This window comes from Benincasa hispida, chromosome 7 (genome assembly GCF_027475165.1).
Source record: "Benincasa hispida cultivar pf3 chromosome 7, pf3_genome.v1.1, whole genome shotgun sequence".
In the NCBI taxonomy this organism is placed as follows: Eukaryota; Viridiplantae; Streptophyta; class Magnoliopsida; order Cucurbitales; family Cucurbitaceae; genus Benincasa; species Benincasa hispida.
This window is the reverse complement of record NC_143484.1, coordinates 42,513,208-42,536,309: the sequence shown is the minus strand read 5'-3', so window position 1 is coordinate 42,536,309 and position 23,102 is coordinate 42,513,208. Positions and strand designations below refer to the sequence as shown.

Below are 23,102 nucleotides of genomic sequence, written 5' to 3'. Positions count from 1 at the left end.
CTAAATCATTAAAGCATTAAATTATCACATAGTCACTCACAGCTCGTTGGCCTTTTAATGGGTTATACGCCTCTCCTAGCTCTTCTTGGCCTGAAAGGACATAATTCTCGGTTAAACTACTCAGAATTCTTAGCAAAATACCTCAAATAGTTCATTTACTAATGGAACCTTCATCAACAAAGATAGCATTACTAGCGAGATACTCATCATGAGTAAATTCTTCCTCATGAGCGAGATTCTCATGAAAAAGATCAAGTTTTTCCTAGCAAACTTTCATCCTAGCGATACTCACCTTACCAGCGAGATTCAGCCCAATTTCTAGCGAGATTTCCTTCTTGAGCGAGATCCTCAGCACAAAATTAGCGAGATTTCCTTCATTAGCGAGATCCTCATTCTCCATATCTCGCTATAACTCTCCACGGTGAGTTGTTTGCTTGTTCTTCCCAAGCAGCTGTCTGCTTATGCACAAATTCTCTGTTACAATTTCAAAAATTCATAACTCAAAATCCAGACCTCTTTTGAAGAAACTTTATTCTACAACATGTTTATAATTGAGTTAACTTTATTACCTTAAAATTTCAGCCAAAAATTCCTTATGGTTTGGCCTAAAGCTTCCAATCTTCACCTCGGGCTCTGATTAATCCGAGATTCTGCCTCCTCTACAAATTCCTCACTTTTATTCTTCTTCTCCTGCAATCTTTCTCCGGCAAGCAACCTCGAAAATTAGATTCTCCCAGCTTTCAAATGGCACCGATTCACTAAATTTTCTCATGTAGATTGTCGAAACCAAACTTTCGAAGTTCCTCTGCCTTTAATCTTCCTGCCGCCTCCCGAGTTCAAGGATTAACCGCCGCGTCACCTCATATTTAGTGCCTCCAGCCCAAGCCAATAAATGGGCTTCCTTATTTAATATATTTTTATTTTCCTTTCTCTACAACTCTTATAAAGAACATAGATTTTCACTTATTAGATAGTTAATGTATCATTTCTTTGGCTAAACATACTTGTCTAGGAAATTTAGAATTCGGGGTTTACACTTAGCTACACAAGATCTTATTTCTTCTTGCTTCCATTCTCTATCCCCCCAAAACATGGCTTCATTTAACTCATTAGAAGACATCACATTACTTACTCTTACTTAAAGTAATTAGGGTTCGGGTTTTACAAGTTATTTTTTCTCTGATCTTGCGCTAATCCAAGTGCCTCGCCTTCGTTTTGGCTTGCCCTCACGTGTGTCATATGGACATTTAACTACGAGCAAGACGCTTTTTCTCAGACTAAACTCATACCTATTCAGCAGCAGAATTGCGGTCATTTATTTATGCGTTGATCCTGGCGACTTACTTTCGTTTTGGCTTGCCTCCACGTGTGTCATGCGAACATCCAACTATGGGCAAGTTCCTTTCACAACTTAACTCTTATCAACATAGATTTCCTCATTACGTTGACAGTGGAGTTGTTATTCTCAAAATTTTCCTTTTTTTATTATTTTTATTTTTTTCCATAAAGCTAAAAATAGCAAGGTCAAAAATTAATACCTCACTCCTAAATTTAAAATGTGGCAATGTCCCCATTGCCAAGAGATTAAAAGAAGTCATGCGATGTTCTTAGGAAGTTTGGTAAAGGGTCAGTTTGAAAGAAAGCTAGCAGACCACTAACCTCTAGAAATATTTCATGAGGTGACTTTTCTAAGATTAAGTTGACTCTAGTGTATACAAAAAAATAGAAGCATGTGTTTCATCATTGAAATCATAATTGGCAAAGAGAAAGCATGCGGTGGCTTACTAAATTTATCAATATTAAATAATTGTGGTAGTCAAAGAGGATGTGGTGATAAAACTATCAACATTAAAATGCGATGCGATAGTGCAAAATTTGGAATAAAGTCAAGGAAGAATATATCCCTAAATTTGCGCTATCGCCCGCATTGTTTGTTGACGCATCCTACTTTGCGGCGATCTTCTTCTCTTGAGTCGTGGAGACGGAATAAAGTAGTTGCATCTTTGTGTAGTGCCTCCGCAATTGTTCGCCTCGATCGTTTGCAAGAAAAACATCGAGAGGGTCAAATATTAAAAAAAAACAAGTTAACAAAATCGCTTCACCGCAATTGTTTTTTTTTTTTTTTTAGATAAAGAAGTAATGCAGAAATATAAATGATAACAACAAAGTGATGAAAGTTCATGAAGTATTGATGCAGAAAAAAAGATATTCAAAAGGATTACGTCCCTGATGAGGTTGAGTCATATATTAACTCAGGGACCACTTATTCCAAGCTGGGCTTTTCACGTCCACGGCGGCTTTTTCTTCTTTTCTTTGTCCTCTGGAATCTTGACTGCCTTAATCCGGAGCTTTTTCCCGTTATTATTCATCACAATCTCCCCCTTGCGCACATCAATTTGAGCGCGACCGGTCGAAAGGAATGGTCGTCCCAATATGATGGACGCATCTTTGTCCGCTTTATAATCCAAAATGAGGAAGTCTGCAGATAAGATGAATTTATCAATTGAGATTGCGGCATTTTTCAACTCTCCTTCAGGATGTATTCGGGATCTGTCCGCAAGCAGGAGAGTCTCTGTCGTGGGCATGAGTGTGCCAATACTCAATCGTTTGAAGATTGATAGCGGTATTATGTTTATACTCGCCCCAAGATCACATAGTGTTTGACCACTGTAGACCCCTCCAATGGAGCATGGTATCATGAAGATTCCTAGCTCGCACATTTTTTGTGGGATCATAGCATTTTGCGTTATTGCCACTGTTATGATCTTGTCTTCATCATTTTGTTTTTCTTTCAATCTTTGCGAAGCTGGTGGTAGCTGGACTTCTTCTCTCTCATGTTCTGGAGGTTTAAGGATGGACGCAACTCCTGGTTTCATTTGCTCGGGCTCTTTTGAATTATAAGTCAACGGGTCCTCGGTTGTCACCGTATTCAAATTGGTTACAATGGATTCTTCCCCTACTTCCGCAGTCATTTTTTCACTTAGCAAGGAGATTGTTAAGCATTGTTCCTTCTCGGTACCCCCAACATTGCGAGGAAGCTCAGTTGAGCTCGGCAACGCTCCTTGTGGTCTATTTTTTAGCTCGTCTGCAATTTGTCCCTGCTGAATTTCGAGATTGCGGATGGATGTTGCTTGATTCTAAAGCACTGATTCGTTTTTCTCAATGTACTGCTTCGACAAGCTCTCTAAGGATGAAGATTGCGGTGTTTGCGAGCTGTTAGCTTAGTTTGCGTTGGACCGTTGTTTTGCGGGAAAAATAGGGGTGGCCCTTCTTTTTGCGCCACTGGTTGGAAGTTTTGTTGTTGATTTTTTCACGCAAAATTTGGGTTGTTTCTCCACCCGGGGTTGTATGTATCGGAATAAGAATTATTCTTTATGAAGCATACTGACTGCGGGTTTGCTGGACATTCTTCCATCGAATGAGTATCTCCACAGATGACACAACTTGCGGTCGTTTGAGCAATTGCGTTGACTTGTCCTTTCTTCGCTCCCGTACTGTTAATTGCGATGCCTTGTATCAAACTCATCATTGCAGTCATTTGATTTTGAAGGGATGCGATGTCCCCGTTGTTGGCGTCACTATCTTTAATCCTTAATCTTTTATCGCTTTCTCACCAATCCTCGTGATTTTTGGAAATGTGATCAAGTATATTTTTGGCCTCCTCATATGTTTTGTCTAGCAGACCACCAACGGCTGCCGCATTGGCAGCGATCTGCGAAACAGGGTTCAGTCCTTGGTAAAAAATCTCCATTTGCAAGTAGTCTGACAAGCCGTTATGTGGACAGTCTCTTACCAGCCTCTTGAACCTCGCCCAGGCATCACTGAGCGATTCGTCATTTTCTTGTTCAAAATTTGTTATTAATTTCCTTCTCCTGGCATTCTCGGTTGGTGGGAAATACTTCTTCATAAACTTTTCCACCATTTGTTCCACGAAGTTATCTCTCCTGGTTCGAGAGAATATGCCCATTTTCTTGCCTGATCACACAAAGAAAATGGAAACAGAGTTAGTCGAACTTCTTCGGTAGAGATATTTGGGAACACAAAAGTGTTGCAGATTTCTATGAAGCTTCGGAGGTGGGCGTGCGGGTCTTCGCCACGCCTCCTTCCAAACTACCCAGCAGCCTGGATCATCTGTAACATTACTAGTTTCATTTCAAACCTCGATCCATTTAACGCTGGCCTCATGATTCCTGGAGAGAAATCGTAGAGGTTGGGCGACGCATAGTCCCGAATGGGCCTATTGTGGTCATTCGCCAAAAGGATGGAGTTGGCCATTATATTGTTCGCGTTTGCGGCCCTTTCTTCTAGTTGTTCCGCCATTCTTGGGGTTCTCTCTTGTTGTTGGCGATTGTTTCTTAGTATTCGTTGAAATGTCCTCTCAATCTCCGGGTCATAATTCGCCAGAGATTGAGAGCTGCAAAGAAATCAGAAAAATTATCGTTAGCATATTGATTTGTCGAAGTCCCTAGCAACGGTGCTAAAAATTTGATGCGTTATTTTATGAGGTGAAAATTTGGAATGAGATGCGGTGATAGAATTGCGTTGAGCAAGTTTTCTCACTGGAATCCAAGTATAAACCCTATTGAGTTTCCTGGTAAGTTTAGGGTCGAACTCAGGGATTTGGGAAAACGGTATGCGGTGGTAATTTTCAGGAAGTCTTTGCGGTAACTGGTAAATCAAATAGTTGTTTGGTGTTGTTGTTTGCAGAAATAAAATAAACAAATGCGGCGGAGTTACGAAAAGAGGTTATAATACGAAAGATGCGATGAGTATGCAGTGAACGGGTTGAGAAGGGGTTCGGCTAACACTTCCTAGGATGTGTTCATGTTATGTGATCATGCAACACACATACAAGCAATCCATCTCTCGACGCGAATGCTACGGCTTCTAATACTAGAACGCATGCGATATATGAAATATGTACTCATTTCCTTCCCTAAGATTTTTTCCCACTGAGTTTTTTCCTAGTAAGATTTTAATATAGATGCCCCCATTTGGTGGGTTTTGGATGACACATATTGGTGATCAATCCAAAAAGATTGGAGAAAATGGAGAAATTCATCTTTTGTTCTTTTATTTATTTTATTTTATTATTATATTATATTTTATTGGAATCCGTGTTTTTTCTTTGTGCTTCTCAAGTTCAATCGACTAAATTTTGATGCACAAAAATTTCAATATATTGTATTCAAAACACACGCAACTAAGTTAATTAGTAGGTGGACTAAATTTTGATGCTCGAAAATTTCAATATATTGTATTCAAAACACACACATATATATAAGTTTCTTTTGTCAATTACAAATTCCATATATAATACACTATTTTTTTAAAATACATTTCATTTTTCTAAAAACGAATTGAAATATTTAATCCAAAGATTCTTTTCAAACTTTACAAATAAAAAATTAAAAGTTAAAATTAAAATACACATGCACATGCACATAAGGTCTATAGCTAACTAGTAATCTAAAAGACCAAACTTATAAATTAAAATTTTATTTGATAAAATAAGCACCAAATTTAATTTGAGTTATTTCTTTATAATTATAAAGACCAAACTTAATAACTTGGTGTTTATTTCAACTAGTAGTCTGCTCACCAGGCCAGACATCAAGTTTACTTGAATTATTACCTTCATACAATACATGGTTTTTCATTTTAAATAATACACTACATTTTTACATTAATGACTCCTAGAGTAAAATTTTCATTTTAAATAATACACTACGATTTTTTTACATTAAATGACTCCTATAGCAAAATTTAGTCTCCCATGAAACACATCTCATCTAACTCAAAACCAATTATATTTAAAATAATAAAGCACCCTTTTTGTATCATTTTTTTAATAATTAAAGAATGTTACCAAAATATATTTTATTTTATTTTTTTATTTTAAATTTTTAGAAAATGGTGGCCAGAATAAAGTTGAACCCTTTTTAATTATCATCTCATAAATTTAAGAGATTGAAAACTCCTGATCAAATATTATCTCTCTCTCTTATACTATTGACAAAAATGTCAATAAGGAGACTTCTTAGAGAATAACAGTGATATACATGAAAAAGGAAACACAAAATGAAAGAAGAAAAAGAAAAAGAAAAAAGGAAAAGGGGAATGGGAAAAGAAAAGGGTCATGGTTTCCAAATCTTTCCTCTTTTGAATACAAAAAAACAATAATTTTGCAATACAAATGAGAAAAAATGGAGGTAGGTGGATGTAAAAAAGCACAAGAGATGATGGTGCTAAGGCTTCACAAACTATGATCTAGCGAGGATACCAGAACCTCCTCTGATTGAAAGCATAGGTCCATAGCTTGGACTGCGACTAATCAGATGCGAATCAAGGAACAAAACTATAACAGTGATGTCGTCGTGAAAATGCCTTCTTACCCCACGATCAATCTTCTTCAAGTCTGTGTATCTCATTTCTCTTTTTTTTGCAGCTCCATGAAGTGCAGCTTTAACGAGTTTCCTTGCAACCCCCTATAAGTCGGTCATGGAAATGGCATGAGTCATTTTTTTACAATGTTTCGTCCATTGTAATTTTGTGTCTTGTAGGTCCGTAAATTTTAAAGAATATCAAATAGTCACAAGACATTAAACATAAAATTCAACATTCAAGGGCCTATTGGACACAAAATTGAAAGTTTAGTGACTTATTAGTCACTTTCTAAAATCAGAAATCGAACATACACGACCTATTTAAGATTCAAATAGACACAAACCAACTTCATGAACTAAATTTGTAATTAAACCATTTTTAACAAAATAGAAAGTAATGGCGTACTATCCTACTTCTTCAACCCTCTCTCTATTCTTTTTTCTTCTTCAACCCTCTCTCTCTGTTCCTTTTTTTTTTCTTGGACATTATATTCCTATTCTATAACAACATAAAGGAATGACATATTCTACCTTTTAACTCGAAACCCACTTTTTCATGGAGAGAAGTTGAAGAAAAAGGAGACAAGAAAGTTAAGTAGATAAAAAAACAAGATGACAACCAAAAAAGGCAAGAAAGACCGATTATAGAGTCAAAATAATTTCCTTGATTGTAAAAGGAAAGGGGGAACCAGGAAACATATTTCAAGAAATTCAAAAGGAGGCGTCACCCTGAGCATCAGACCAAACTTCATTCAAAGACTTCAGCCATTTTTAGACATATTGCTTCGATAGCTTGCCAATGGCAAGAAATCCTTCCCACAGAAGTTGGCTGTACCTCTAAGCAAACAGAAGAGCCTAGCAAAGATAGAGCAAAAGAAAAAGAGAACTGAAGTTAAGCAGAAATCATACATTACGTGGACAACTATGGACGATGTCGACAGCTTCCTGATTGCTTATATACTCCCAAAGACCATCTGAAGCAAATATAAGAAACTGATCCTCTGGGTACAGTTTCTGCACTACAATAGCAGGCTCGGCTTTAAGTATTGGCTTGTGGAATGGTTCTGGTAATCTGAATTTTGGCAAAAGAGGCTCTCGGTTGAACTCTGTTTTCTTGAGATAAGCATCACCAAGGGATCTTGAGACCTACACATGAACAGCTACATCAGCAGAGTGATACTTTTAAGTTTATAACCAATTGTTCAGCTACATTGAAAATGCTTTTTTTTTTCAATATATATATATATATGTATTCTCTTTCTATCAAAGAAAAGAGCTCGAGAACAAACCTGTATAACACCCTTCACGCGCCACACCTTGTGCTTTAGCACCACGATCTGTGGATCATTGGGGTGCAACGAGTGCAGCTCCTCTCTCACAGATTCGATACTAGCATTGTGCTCAGATGACAATTGGATGGCTTTAACCTCTTTATGAGTTTTTTCAAATCTTCCCAACACCACTCTAGAATCTCCAGCATTTGCAATATACAGTAATCCACAACATATTATGCCTACCAAACAGCATGAACCAACCGAAGCAATTTGAGGCTTAACAAGCCATTGTTTCTTTACAAGAGACAAAAATTCCTCCTCCGTCTCCAAGAATGCTTTGTTAATAATTTCAGCAGATACTCCCTGATTTTCTGGAATAAATTCTGCACCATGAAAAGCTGTCAAGTGTAAACATTCCAATTAGCTATATAATGAAAATTGGTAGGAGACCATAAGCACTCACAAAGTCACAACCAGACTCCAGGAAAGTTCCCTTCCAACATTTTCTTTGTGCTTCAAATTAGACAAATTTCAGTTACGATCTAGAAAATTTATGTACATGAACATACTTTCCAACCCAAAATACTTCCACATGCACCCAATGAAAGGAGGACATCGAATTCTTTTGAAGTTAAGATAATGCACTTTCTTCAAGATCAGCGTTGCAGATTTTCACAACTTCTGACAAGTAACCAAATAAGGAATTGGAAGAAAAATGTCAATTTCCACTAAATCAGCATTTGCAAATCCAGCATATTGATGAAGGCCCTACTTTCTGTCCAACCAAAATGCTGAGGTCAACAAAACATCTTGTTCTATTTCATTCATTTTCACGTAAAAGACTAACATTCTACAGGATGCAATGGTTCCTCTCATGCACGTGCGACTCAAGCACGGAAAACATGCATTTCCATTTAATGGTTCCTTGTATTTTAAGGCAATCTCAAGTCCTTCGGCTAAGACAGTCAAATTCGTGTCGAATCCACTTGCAGGCCAATGTCTAGTAATATGTATGTATGACCCAAGAGCTTAAGCAGATAGGTGAAACCAAATTTAATATCATATCATCTAACACTCTCCCTCACTTGTGGGCTTAAAATATGAAGAAAAGCCAAATAAGTAGAAATCAATATTAATTAGGGAGAAAAATAACATTGCAGGGGTTTGAACATAGGATCTTCCTGGACCACCTTCTCTGATACTATCTTAAATCGTCAATTGACCCAATAGCTTAAGCTGATGGATGAAGGTAAATTTAATTATATCATGTAACAATCGCCTTTGACCCAAAAACTTAAGTTGATGAGTGAAGGTAAATTTAATTATATCATTTAACACTCCTCCTCACTTGTGGGCTTGAAATATGAAGAACACCCAACAAGTGGAAATCAATATTAATTCAAGAGGAAATAACACTTTAGGGGTTTGAACCCATAACCTCCTAAACCAACCTACTCTCATACCATCTTAAATCACCAATTGACCAAAAAACTTAAGTTGATGACTGAAGGCAAATTTAATACCATATCATCTAACTATATATGTATATATAGAAAACAAAAACAATTTGATTGGTTGATGAAATAGAATACAAAAGGAAATCCTATTTGTGATAGTTACAAGAAACAACTCCATTATGATAGGAGTGTAGATAAGTTGAAATTACAAAAAGGTGGAGATAGATTAATTCACGATAAAGCAATACTAATGTCTCAGGATTGGGATCCATTAACCTCGTCTAAAAAGAAGGAATAAAGTTGATAGTTAGTCGCATTTAGGATGACTTTTGCGAGGGCAAAAAGTGCATTAACCAATTAAAAGCATGTTTCAAAATTCTCATAATCTATGGTTAGATAGAAGCCAAAGAAATTCTGAAAATTCTAGAAACACAAGTGCTACTAGAGTAACCACTAGTGAGGATCCCAATTGGAAAGATGGGAAGACCTCACAAACTTTGAAAGATATATGGTTACTCTCAATTGGTTTTGAGATAAAACTTCATGTTTAGCTAATATGGTATCTTAGCCTGTGAAGCCCAAGCGTGTTGAGGACCATCACTTGAAGTCTAAAGAGGCATGTTGAGGATCCAACATTAGAAAGACGGAAAGACCTCGCAATTTTTAAAAGATACAAAGGCTACTCCTCTTCGGTTTTGAGATGAAATTTCATATTTATCTAATAACCACTTAATTAGTGATTCTCCCCCAAAGTGCATCAATACATTTTTCAAAAGTCATTACGGACTTGGTATTAGACAACAAATTTAAAAGTTGATCTAATGAGGACAATCACATGGTATGCACACAAAAGGTACGAACTACTTCCAATAGGCTTATACCAGAGATATTCAGCATAAGTAAATGTAAGACTTACTCTTCATATTATTGAAAAGACGATCATTTATGAATTCTGCAGCTTCTGGTCCTCCGTGGCCATCATAAATTCCAACAAACGTTCCAACAGGACCCGATTCAAATGAGCTCAGTGGCCCTGACTCAAGTTGGCTACGATCTTCCAACAAATTATTTGCCTGAATAACTGCCATTGAGAATTCCCCATTAATATGGCGGCCAGAATCCTTGTACCACAACAGCCCGTCAACCCGACCACTTGCATCCCCACCTCTGCTGGAATTTTCACCTTCAACCAAGGGTTTCCAGCAAGGTGATACAATCTTCATCAAAGTTTCAGATACCATCCCTTACATATTCTCACCCAAATGATCCAGAATCAAAAACCATTCTTCAAACAGGCCAGAAGGATAGTATTAAAACCAGAAGTTTGCTTGATTTCGTTCACAAATATATGAATCAAAATAACAAGTTTCAGATGTCAGAAAACCATTGATCAAAGCAGCAACCATTAATGTTTCAATGAGAAAACATTGGGTTTCTTGATGGCTATATGTAGGAACTGCAAACACAATGGTCACAGTAAATAAAAAAGAAAATTCAAACCTGATACATATAAACATATAGAACAACAGTATATAAACAGTATAATCGCCTCAAGAATTAAAATGTGATCACCGTCTTTACAAAATTGAACCTAGAAACAATAAAGAATACAATGACACCAATAACAAGGAAAACAAGTTGCTATTACAAACCTTGAGCACAGATTGCCGAGAGATCTTGCAGGCCCTATTCTGCAAAATTGCTCAATTATAAATTGAGAAAGGCATTATATGATGAAATTAAAAAAAGGGAATCGAGTAAAAAGAATTTCGGGTGTTCTGACAGAAGAAAAAAACTGTCAGAACAATGAAACGGGTAGATCTGGAAAGAGAGAATTCCTGCAAGTTTAATTGGCCCTCCTCCTCCTTAGGGTTCCTTCCTTTTCTTTTCTATTTTTTTTTTTATTTTATTTTTCTGTTTCTTTGAGCCAAAGAAACAGATGGATCACTCTCCAACAACAGAATCCCTTGGATTGGGAACAATTTAAGAAACGAAGGAAAAAAACAGAAAAAAGCCCTAGCTTTCGAAAGGCTCTTCTTGACTTACTAAATTTGGCACTCTTCAGTTATGGTTTTCTAATTTATTGCCTGGACTCATTGACTTTGGCCTTTAACGAACCCGCCATTGTAGGCTACTTCTGCTCATCTTCTTTCCTAATTGGCAAAAAGGAAAAATAGCAAAAATCCTAAAAAAAATATGAATCGAAGAACTTCCCAAAACGAAAACGAAATGGAAAGTTCTTCCAGATCACTTTCTCGAGAAACTGAGAGTAAATTTTCCGGGAAAGTGAAGAGAGAATCAATCCTTCGAATTCAAACGTAGAGGAATTGACCTAATTGAATCGGTTGCGTTCTCTTTGCTGGTGAAATCATGAACCCTAGATTCATTCAGAAAGCCACTGATCTGACACCAACATTTGGCATCCGAATATTCAGAAATTCCGTTTCGCATATTTTCTTCCATTTTCAACTGCTTACTTTTTGATGCACGTCTTCAACGGACGTTCGTTTGCACATGAACGACGTGTTCGTGAAATCCACTGATTTGGTTTGGTCTCTTTTTCTTTCATTTTTGAATTCTCGCTTTGTAGGTTTAAAGGGAAGGCAACTAAAAAAATGTCAAAAACAAAAACAAAATTCAATCGAGTAAAGAGACTAAACCAGGAGAACATAGTCAAGTGTAAGGAAGGGTATGCCCAATGAAAAGTGCGTCCTCCTAAGAGCTGAACACGGATGCTGTTTGGAATCCTATATTTAATAATGATGGTTCGATTCTTTAAGTTCATCGACGGTTCGATTGAGTTTTTCAAGATCATTTTAGATGTGTACGACTTGTTGGCTTGAAGTTTGTTCCTCGTTGTAGGGAGGTGAAGCAATAGCTATTGGTTCGAAGTTTAAGGACGTTGCATTCTTTATAAACGATGGGAAGGATTTGGCTTGTGACATGCCGGTTGACTCACACAAGCAGTCTCCTTTTCTGTATCAGCTTTTATTTGGCTTCATGTAAGCCTTTCTGTCCTTTGACTTTTGGATGTAATTTCGTAAAAAAAAAGTAAAAAAAAGAATGTCAAAACGAATAGAAAAAGAAAATAGAGCTAGTTCGAGTATCGCATATACACAATTGAGAGATTTAGTTATGTTACTTTGGCAAAGGTTATAAAACTCAGGGTGCCTTTCGCCTACTAAGTGGAGTTAGAATTGTTGTGGTTCGGGTATAGAGTTGTGAGATACAGCAAGATAGAGAAGTGAAAATTTGAGTTTCCTGATAATTGTGTAACTTTATCAATATTGCTAATTATTAAAGTTGAGTTGTTGTACTAAAAAAAAATTTAGTACAACAAGGGATATGGGGATTTACCTCTTTGTCATTAACACATCCTTATGCCCATACATCCCTATGCTAACACATGCTTTTTTACAACAGTATAATTAAGTCCATGTTCTCCTTTGCTCATGAATAATAATAAGGTTGGACAATATTTATTTTCTATTTTAAAAGATTATAAAAATGGTTTTTAATTTAAAAATAATAACAAACATCATATTAATTTTTTTTTTTTGTTAGTAATTAACTCAAAAATGAATCAAAATAGTATCGAATAATTGTTGAGTCCAAAAACTCAAGAACTTAAATACAACATAACAGATAACTCAAACCTCATGGACTAGACATTGAATTCCAATATCTGTTACTAAGTTATGAGAATGTTATAATGAGTTAAAAACGTGGGATGATTATTTTACATAATGATTACATATTTTAGAACAAAAATAGATAGATTTTATAATATAAAATACTATACTTATTTTAAAATAATTGATTTTAATTATAAATGTACATCTTAAAATTTTAAATTCCAAATTGGAATAAGGTGAGAAAATAAAGGAACAACCTTTTTATTCTCGAAATTTTGAAGGGCTTCTTGCATATTTATCATAACAAGTTTAATAAATTAGGCCCACAATACACAAATTTTAGTTTTGCGAAAATGTCAAAAGCCAAGCCCAACCCACATTTGAAAATATAAAATTACCTTTATGCCCTCACATTTCAACTTTCACTGCCTTACATTTTAAGGTTTTACCTTTTCACCTTATTTTCTTCACTTTTCAATTTCATCTTTCAATTTCCTCACTCATTGTTCAACTTCTCTTACTCAAGTAATCATCGATCACTATTCACTGTCCGATCACTGTTCATCTTCCGGTCATCCGTTCATCTTCCTCGACCATCAGTTCATCATTTCATTTTCCTCCACCTTACTGTGCTAATTGTTCACTGTCTATTCATCTTCCTCGACCATCAGTGTATCATTTCATTTTCTTCCCTCATCATTATGTTGATTGTCCACTGTCCATTCATCTTCCCGTCAACATTTCTTTTCCGTTACTCAATATTTCTTTCAGTCGTCCATTCATCTTCTTCGCCACCACTATGTTGATACATTTCAATCAAAATGGCAAGGTATTTCAAACTTTTTACCATTGATTGATCTTTTTTAATTTTCTATTATTCTTTTTTCTCAATTACTTTTTTTTTTTGTCTTTTAACTTGATGACACTAATTTTTTGTTTTCTTGTTGAATATAAACAAAACAGGGGAAAGATTGAAAAAGTCAAAACAACAAAGAGGAAGATAAACTTCTAAAGAGGTGAAAGTTCAAAAAGTAGAAAAAAAAACACTATTGAATAACCAAGTAAGTACTATACTGATACCCTTAATCCACTTGATGGGATTTATATATTTGATACACTTAGTATGCTTCACTGATACACTCGATGGATTTAATACATTTGATATCTTGTTGGTACACTTAATAAACTTCACTGATATACTTGATGTAATATTGATACACTTGGTATGCTTAACTCATATACTTGATATCTTGTTGATACACTTAATATACTTTACTGTTACACTTGATATCCTGTTGATACACTTAATATATTTTACCTATACACTTGATACGTTTTTATATGTTTGATATACTTGATGTAACGCTGATACACTCACTGATACACTCGATGGATTTAATAGTCTTGATGCACTTGATAACCTATTGATACACCTAATATACTTCACTATTATACTTGATACGTTTTATATGTTTGATATACTTGATGTAACGCTGATACACTCGATGGATTTAATAGTCTTGATGCACTTGATAACCTATTGATACACTTAATATACTTCACTATTATACTTGATACGTTTTATATGTTTGATACACTTGCCATACTGTTGATATACATTTTGTATGCTTCATACCCTTGAAATATTGTTCATACCCTTCATATACTTCATTGGTACACTCAATTGATTTGATATAGTACAATTGATTGTACTGATACAGTTAATACACTTAACGAATACACTTCACTTGATGGATTTAATATACTTGATGAACTTAATATTGCTGTTATATTTGATGCACTTGCTACATTTTATATACTTTATAAACTTGATTGATAATGCATTTGTTTGTATTCATGATAAATTTAACTGATTCAATTATTTTCAAATTACTTAAACAAGGTAATATTTTATCGAACCTTGGAAACAAGGTTCATTACTGTGCGAAGTTGCAAATATTAGAATCTGTTATTGAAAAATTAATTGAAAAACAAATGAAAATTTATAGAAAGGGTCTGTTTGGGTACCTTCTTGATATTCAAATCAAAAAGTGTCCAGGACAGTTATTAGTTCACCTGATTAAAAGATTGTTCGATAAATCCACTTAGGAAACTTTGATTTTCAATCCAGAGGGCAATATTGTGAAATTTGGAGTGAGAGAATTTTATTTAATAACTGGATTAAATTGTCAGCCATTCCCTCAATCCACAACCTCAAATATCCAAGATGAATTCATTAGTAATTTGAGAACGACCCTTTTTAGTGGTATTAAAAATTTAGATAGGAACCAAGTTATTGCAACCATCACTATAGGTGACCTGATGACCAACTCATGGTGATCAAACTACCTAATCTTCTTATTTTCGATTGTTTGATCTACTGTAAACAACTCCACAATTCAATAGATTGGAAATGCCTAAAAATAGTAGATGATGAAGAAACTTTATTAAACATTTCATAGGGGCTATCCTTTAACTTAACTATCGGATTTGTGAGAAGGGCTGCATAAGACAAAACCACCAATTTCTCGTTGGTTTCCGCATGTTTTAGTTTGTTGAGCCCTAGAAATAATCCTAAAACTGTATGAAAGTCCAAATAGGATGGCCACAAAAATTGGACATGGAAATCCAAGAATTTTAAATTGGAAATCAGACAAGCATCTTGATTGGACATGCCTGTAGGAGAATTACTTCAAGTCAAGTGATGTAAGTTCTTTTCTTCTATGATTTAATCATTGTTATACTTCATTTGAGGTATCTCACTTAGTTTATAAACCTAATTTACTTCATATGAAGAATATCAATATTATCTAAGTTATTTAATGAACTTTTGTTATAAAAATGCAGTTTAAAGTTATTTCTCTCACCTCAACTAATGATGAACTAACCTCTCTGAACTATCAATACTTTCTAAATGTCCCGTCAAACGAAGTTAAGAAAGAGCGAAGTGAAGAAAAAGAAAATGAAAGTGTAAAGGATGGGACAAAGGAATCATTGAGAGAAGAAATTGAAGAAGTGAATGAGGAATTGAGCAACTTGAAGAAAACTATAGAAAAGGGAACAAATGAGTATTGAGATTCTCGAATAACATTATTAACATAATAAATGAAAGAATGCCAATAGAAAAATAATCACAAGAATCCTACCCTGAAAATAATGCTCCCAAAGTAAGTCTGCAACTTCTTGAGAAAAGAATGAATATTCATAACTGAAAAGCATCTAAAAAGTGTTTTTATTATCTTCAAATTTAGAACTAATATTCCTAGTTTTGTTTAGTTTGACGTGGTTTATTGAGTAATTTCAGGAAACTAAATATCAGGAGAAATTTGTGCGAAAATGATAAAAAAAAAAAAAAGTCAGGACAAAATTCCAATTTTGAGCAATTAGGGGTTGGCTATGGAATTAGGAAGAAACCAAGGACCCAAAGATCAAGAAAAGAGGAAAATTTGGAAGGCAATCAGGGGAGCCAGCATCGGAAGAACGTTACAATGCTGCTCCCTAACGTTGTAGACCCGAGACCAATTGGAAACAGGGCAGCGTTGCAATGCTATGACTTTGACGTGCGGCTGGCATGACGCCAGCGTTGCAATGCTGCGAGAATATTATAAATAACAGCGTTGCGCCGCCAAGTTTAAAGAGAAAAATAGAGACCCGACTGTGATAGATTTTACCAAAATTTTAGTCCATACAAGAGCCAAAAGAGAGCAATTCTGATTGTTTTTTGTTGAAGACTCGAGATTTTGATTAAGAGTTGATCTGAGAACGTTTCTGGATTGATCATAACAGGAAGATTGATCGTGATCGTGTAGTTTTGTTGAAGAACATTATGATATTTGTGGCGAGAGTCAAGAAGATCACGATTGGGATTCAAACCTATTGAGGGGAGATCTTTCTTCTTTGTTATTTATTTTTTGCCATAATGATTGTTTGTTTGTTGAATATTGTTATCGGAATCGTGCGTGGCTAAACTCTTTTATTCTAGGGTGTTTGTCGGTTTTAGAGATGTTACTTTGAATATTGAATTAACAATTGATTGATTTTGCATAGATTTCTAAATTGTTTGTGCTTAATGCTTTTGATTAACTGGCCACTAATTGAATGAACTTAAGTTAATTAGATGTCGAGAGAGAGAATTTAATTCGTTGGACCCAATAATTTAGATTGTTATTCGAAATTGCATGAGAGTGAATTTAGAATAATAAGGGGTGCGATTGAAGGGTCTTAATGCTTAACTATTCAAGTGACAGAAGAGATTCGAGTCGATGGGTAGTTATTAGGATGGTCATATTCATTATATTCCCTAATGAAATAACACCCTGGAATTGTTTTGCTCTGAATTGTTCGTGTGTGACTGAATTTTTGTTATCCGTAGTTATAGATAAAAATCATCTTTTGGTTGCCTAGATAAAATTGACGAAGAATTGTGATAGCTAAGTTAGAAAAATTTTGCTTATGCCAGTCTCTGAGGACGATATCCTATATGGGATTTATTACTTCAATTGCGTGCACTTGCGCATACCGTCAAGTTTTTGGCGCCATTGTCGAGGATTGGCAAGAATTTTTTTTCCAAGCTTAATATTGCATAAGACTGAGTTGATCTTAATTTAGGCTTTTTTTTGTAGTTGTTGCAGAATCCTTTGTATGCGAAGAAGTCAGAACTTGTTCCTTGTGATCCAGAACTTGAAGGGACTTTGAGAAGAGTAAGAAGGAATAGGAGAGTTGAGCTCGATACCATAGGAGACCAAGGGGGAGCTGTTAGAACTATCAGATTATTTCCAACCAGCTGTCCTTACAACTCAGACGGGCATTGCTGAGGCCCCAATTGTTACCAATAATTTTGACCTAAAACCTAGTTTAATTTAGATGACATGGGACCTTGCATTCAAGGGAACTCCACACGGAGATCTGCATAAGTACATCCGCTCTTTCCTGAAAATTAGCGGGATGGTAAAATAAATGGAGTTTCTTCTGATGTTATTCGATTGATATTGTTTCCTTTTTCTGTGCAGGACAAGGCGAAAGATTGGTTGGAGTCACTTACAATAGGAAACATAAGCACATGGGATGAGTTGGCTCAAGCTTTTCTGAATAAATTTTTCCCTCCTGTGAAAACGAGCAGATTGAGAACAGAAATTGACACATTCAGACAGAGAGAGGACAAACAGTTATTCGAGGCATGGGAGTGCTATAAGAAATTGCTACGAAAGTGTCCTCAGCATGGATACCTTGACTAGTTACAAACCAGTTTATTCTACAATGGGTTGACCAGTACAACGAAATCCATCTTGGATGCTATTGTAGGTGGCTCAATTTTTGCAAAACCTGCTAAGGTTGCTCATACATTATTGGAGGACATGTGTAACGACCCGACCCCCAGGACCTAGGTAAGGCCATTACTAAAATAAATGCATGCAAAGAATTTAAAACGACGCTCAGTTATTTGAAATAAATGCTAATTAAAACAAGAGAAGTTCAAAAGACATTTATTAAATGCAATTGTTAAAAAAACAATAATAGGATACCCATAAATCCTAAAGGTTAATAAATACATAAGAAAAAAAAATCTTAATAATAAGTTTCAAACATCAAAACTAAACATTAAGGGAAACATGAAAAAAACTCTAAATCTCATGATGCGGAAGCGTTAAAACTAGTCCCAGTGGCTCGATCTTGAATTCCACTGCGCCATCGCCGGTGCATCTCTACCCTTACCTGAAACATCAACATAAGAAAGAATGAGTATGAAATACTCAGTAAGTAACCCCACCACTGGGGTCAGGCTAGGCATCTATGTCCTCTAGATACTCACCTATGGCACATAAATACATGTAACAAATAAGAAATTGAGTCCTATCCTATTGTAGTTAAGTATGCCCACAAAACTGGTGAATCCCGAAGGAAACACAAAATTGGTGAATCCCGAAGGAAACACAAACTGGTGAATCCCGAAGGAAACACAAAACTGGTGAATCTCAAAGGAAACACAAAACTGGTGAATCCCGAAGGAAACACAAAACTGGTGAATCCCGAAGGAAACACAAAACTGGTGAATCCCGAAGGAAACACAAAACTGGTGAATCCCGAAGGAAACACAAACTGGTGAATCCCAAAGGAAACACAAACTGGTGAGCATCTAACTAATCAATGAGGATATTCACACAATCTTAACGTACTAAGATTCAACATTGTACAGTTCTAAAAACATACATAAAAATTCTTGAGACCATGGCTTCATCACACATACATAAAAATTCTTGAGACCATGGCTTCATCACATACACATATTTCTTAATAACATATTATACATCATCCATGTATAACTTACATCATAAATCCACAACATGCAAGTATGCCTCAACACCAGTAGATCGGACATCGACATATGAAAGACACATACTATCACATACTAACGATCAAGTACTTAGAGGTGTATGTAAACAAATCAGAATTTGTGCCAGAACATACTTTGATTCAGGTCATACTGTCAATCAATATGCTAACATTTACCATAACATACGCTTATCATGCTAGCATACAACTAAAGCTTGGCCCATGGGCAGTTCCAGTAGTAAGATTACTTATCTTAATCAAAAATCCGCAGATAAACTCAGACAACCAAACGATGACCGCGGTTTGAAGAAAAAACCCTAACATACGAATACAACCATTAAGGTTCAGTCCAAAAATAATTGCGACATCTCAGAGTCAAAACCACAATACCCCAAAAGCTTACCCAAGGAACTTGATTAACAACCACTCTAAAATCTCCTTCCAGTAGATTTTAACTCCCAATGGACGGCAACTTGGAACCTTAAAGATACAAGGGTTAAGTCAACTTAATTTAGTAATCAAAGCGTGCCCACAAGCCAACAATAAGGACTATAACTCTTATCAAACTTTTGTCGAACGATTTTGAATCCGCTGGACAGTCGCGGTTGTAGTTTCCCAAGCTCAAATCTAAAATCAAAATAAGGTGACTAATTTAACCTTTAATCCAACTTAGTGGAATCCAAAAGCTTTCAAGAAACCCAACTACAAAATAGATCTTACCAAAATCTAAGCGTCCGACGAAGACCCATGCAGTAGAGAATAGGCAGCGTGGCGATGGACGGTGGAGAACCCGGTTGGAGGAGGCAGCGGCTCAAGCTACTGGTAGACAGCGGCGTGGTGCGACGGCAGCGGCGATTCAGACCAACTGGGCGAGATCGGCACGGTGGGCGGCAAAGGGATGCAGTGAGGGAGCCGTGACGGTCGGCAGCAGGTCTGGCTCGAACGGTGGCGACGGCACGCCTGCCGGATTTGGTGAAGAGGTTCGCTTACTGGATCTGGTGAGGAGGGTGTGCCTGCCGGATCCGATGAGGGAGACGAGTCTGGGTTGTGAGGAGGGCTCGACGGTGAGACGGCTATGAGGGGCGGCGTTCGAGCGGGATGGCTATAATGGAGATGGGGTGCCCTTTTTATTTTAAAAATTAATAATAATAATAATAATAATAATAAAAGAAAAATAGTATAACTATAATTAAATCCTTTCTTTAACCCACTTTATACTATTTAACTCTTTTCCTTTTTCCAAAAATAATTAATTCCTGCCATAACTTTTCAAATTAAATTTGAAAATTGAATAATCTTTGAATAATTTCCACGACAACACTTAAATCCTTGCACTTATATTTTAAATTCAAAATTCTAAACATGCCCTTCACTAAGGACAAATACTGAAAAAGGAAAAGTTTTACATTATTAATAAATAAATAAGTGTAGGATGTTACATTCTTCTCCTCTCAAAGAACTTTCGTCTTTGAAAGTTCATCCTTGAAAAAGCTCCGGGTACCGGGCCTTCATCTCATCCTCTCACTCTCAGGTGGCTTCCCTGAACTGGTGGTTCTACTATAGAACTTTCATAAAAGCAATTTCCCGACGGCGCAATGTCTTCACTTCTCTGGCAAGAATCTCTATGGGCTTCTCCTCATAGCTCAATTTATCATTCAACTGTAAGGGCTCGTAGTCAACTACATGGGACGGGTCTATCACATACTTCCTTAGCATCGAAACATGGAAGACATTATGAACTGAAGACAATGCGGAGGGCAAGGCCAAATGGTAAGCTACAGGGCTAACTCGTTCCAGGACCTTGAAAGGTCCAATGAATCTCGGACTCAACTTTCCTTTCCTGCCAAACCTCAAAATACCTTTCATGGGTGCCACCTTTAAGAACATTTTCACCCCAGTCTCAAATTCCAGGTCCTTATGTCTTACATCGGCATATCTCTTCTGTCTGCTCTGGGCTGTCTGCATATGAGCTCTGATCTTCTGTACGACCTCATTTGTGGTCTGCACCAATTCAGGTCCTAACAACCTCCTCTCTCCTACCTCATCCCAACACACAGGGGACCTGCAACTCTTTCCATATAGGGCCCCAAAGGGTGACATCCCAATAGTGGACTGGTAGCTGTTATTGTACGCAATCTCCATTAAGTGCAAGTGAGCATCCCAGCTTCTGGAAAACTCTATGGCACAGGCACGCAACATGTCTTCCAGTATCTGATTCAATCTCTCTGTCTGCCCATCAGTCTGAGGGTGGAACGTTGTACTGAAGTTTAACTGGGTCCCCAATGCAGCTTGGAGACTCTTCCAGAAGTTAGACGTGAAACGAGGGTCTCTGTCCGACAAAATGGACACGGGTACTCCATGCAATCTTACCACTTCCTTCATGTATATTTATGCCCACTTATTCACTGAAAAGGTGGACTTTCCAGGTATGAAATGTGCTAGCTTCGTAAGTCTGTCTACAACGACCCATATCACAGTGAAACCTTTAACTGTCCGAGGCAACCCCACGATGAAGTCCATAGACACATGCTCCCACTTCTATTCTGGTACATTTAATGGTTGTAACAAGCCTGCTAGCCTCTGCCTCGGGGCCTTCACCTTTTGGCACACCAAACACTTATAGATGAACTCCGCAACCTCTCTTTTCATATCATTCCACCAATAGTAACGTTTCAGATCCTGGTACATCTTGGTGGTGCTAGGGTGGACCGAGAATAGGGAACTATGAGCCTCTGACAACAACTCATCCTTAATGTCACTAACCGCCGGCATGCACAGATGCCCCCGATAAAAGAGGCCACCTTCTGCTGACACAGAGAATTTGCTATCCTAGCCTGACTCCACTCTACGAACTCTCTCCTCCAAATAAGGCTCGTCTCGCTGCGCATCAATAATCTTCTGCCTTAGGCTTGGTTGCACTGAAAACTGTGTTAACTGTGCCGCGACCTTCCCCACAACTACTGCAATCTCTACCCTCTCCAATTCCCTGCATAGGTGAGTTTGTCCGGTAATGAGAGCTGCGGAATGGGCCACCTTTCTGCTTAAAGCATCTACGACTACGTTTGCTTTCCCCGGATGGTACAGAATTTCACAGTCATAATCCTTTACTAGTTCCAACCACCTTATTTGCCTCATGTTTAGCTCTTTTTGAGTGAAAAAGTACTTCAAACTTTTGTGGTCGGTGAAGATCTGTATCTTTTCTCCATACAAGTAATGTCTCTAGATCTTGAGAGCAAAAACCACCGCTGCTAACTCCAAGTCATGCGTGGGATAATTCTGTTCGTGCTTCTTCAGCTGACATGAAGCGTAAGCAACTACTCTACCCTACTACATCAATATGCATCCCAACCCCTTCTTGGATGCATCACTGAAAATGACGAAACCACCTGATCCATCCGGTACTGTGAGAACTGGGGCTGAAACCAGCCTCTGTTTGAGGTCCTGGAAATTACTTTCACAAGCCTCATTCCAAACAAATGTTGCCCCCTTCTAGGTCAACTGAGTTAATGGGGCGGCTATGCGAGAGAAATCCTTCACGAACCGTCTATAGTAGCCTGCTAACCCGGAAGCTGCGCACCTCACTGACCGTGGTTGGACGAGCCCAACCCGTAACTGCCTCTACCTTTGCAGGATCCACTGAGACACCATCCTTGGATACCATATGCCCTAGAAAGGACACCTGCTTCAACCAAAATTCACATTTAGAAAACTTAGCATATAGCTTATTGGCCCCCAATGTCTCTAAAACTTTCCGCAAATGCTCCCCATGCTCGGCCTCTGTCTTGAAATAAATCAAAATATCATCATCAATAATAATAATAATAATAATAATAAAAGGAAAATAGTATAACTCTAATTAAATCCTTTCCTTAACCCATTTTATACTATTTAATTCCTTTCCTTTTTCCAAAAATAATTAATTCCTGCCATAACTTTTCAAATTGAATTTGAAAATTGAATAATCTTTGAATAATTTCCACGACAACACTCAAATCCTCGCACTTATATTTTAAATTCAAA

At 36.9% G+C, this 23,102-nt stretch overlaps 1 protein-coding gene and 1 non-coding gene across 6 annotated transcripts; one reads left to right on the top strand and one right to left on the bottom strand.

Annotated features, from left to right (window-relative positions):
* Positions 1 to 3,767: 3,767 nt before the first annotated feature.
* LOC120082319 (small nucleolar RNA R71) lies at positions 3,768 to 3,874 on the top strand. The gene has a single exon (XR_005483149.1). It is a non-coding gene; the product is annotated as a small nucleolar RNA R71 (small nucleolar RNA).
* Positions 3,875 to 5,981: 2,107 nt separating this feature from the next.
* On the bottom strand, positions 5,982 to 11,770 carry LOC150035179 (putative protein phosphatase 2C 38). Of its 5 annotated transcripts, XM_090315881.1 has the most exons (7): positions 11,450 to 11,743; positions 11,164 to 11,270; positions 10,770 to 10,808; positions 10,034 to 10,573; positions 7,676 to 8,058; positions 7,296 to 7,532; positions 5,982 to 6,488 (listed from the first exon to the last, which is right to left on the bottom strand). In XM_090315881.1, the coding sequence occupies exons 4-7, from the start codon at positions 10,356 to 10,358 to the stop codon at positions 6,264 to 6,266; spliced, it is 1,170 nt and encodes a 389-aa protein (XP_090172007.1). In that variant the 5' UTR covers positions 10,359 to 10,573; positions 10,770 to 10,808; positions 11,164 to 11,270; positions 11,450 to 11,743; the 3' UTR covers positions 5,982 to 6,263. The 5 variants fall into 5 exon arrangements, with proteins under 5 accessions (XP_090172007.1, XP_090172009.1, XP_090172005.1 ...); XM_090315883.1 differs by having other exon boundaries at positions 7,676 to 8,043; positions 11,164 to 11,741; XM_090315879.1 differs by having other exon boundaries at positions 10,770 to 11,270; positions 11,450 to 11,741.
* Positions 11,771 to 23,102: the final 11,332 nt, after the last annotated feature.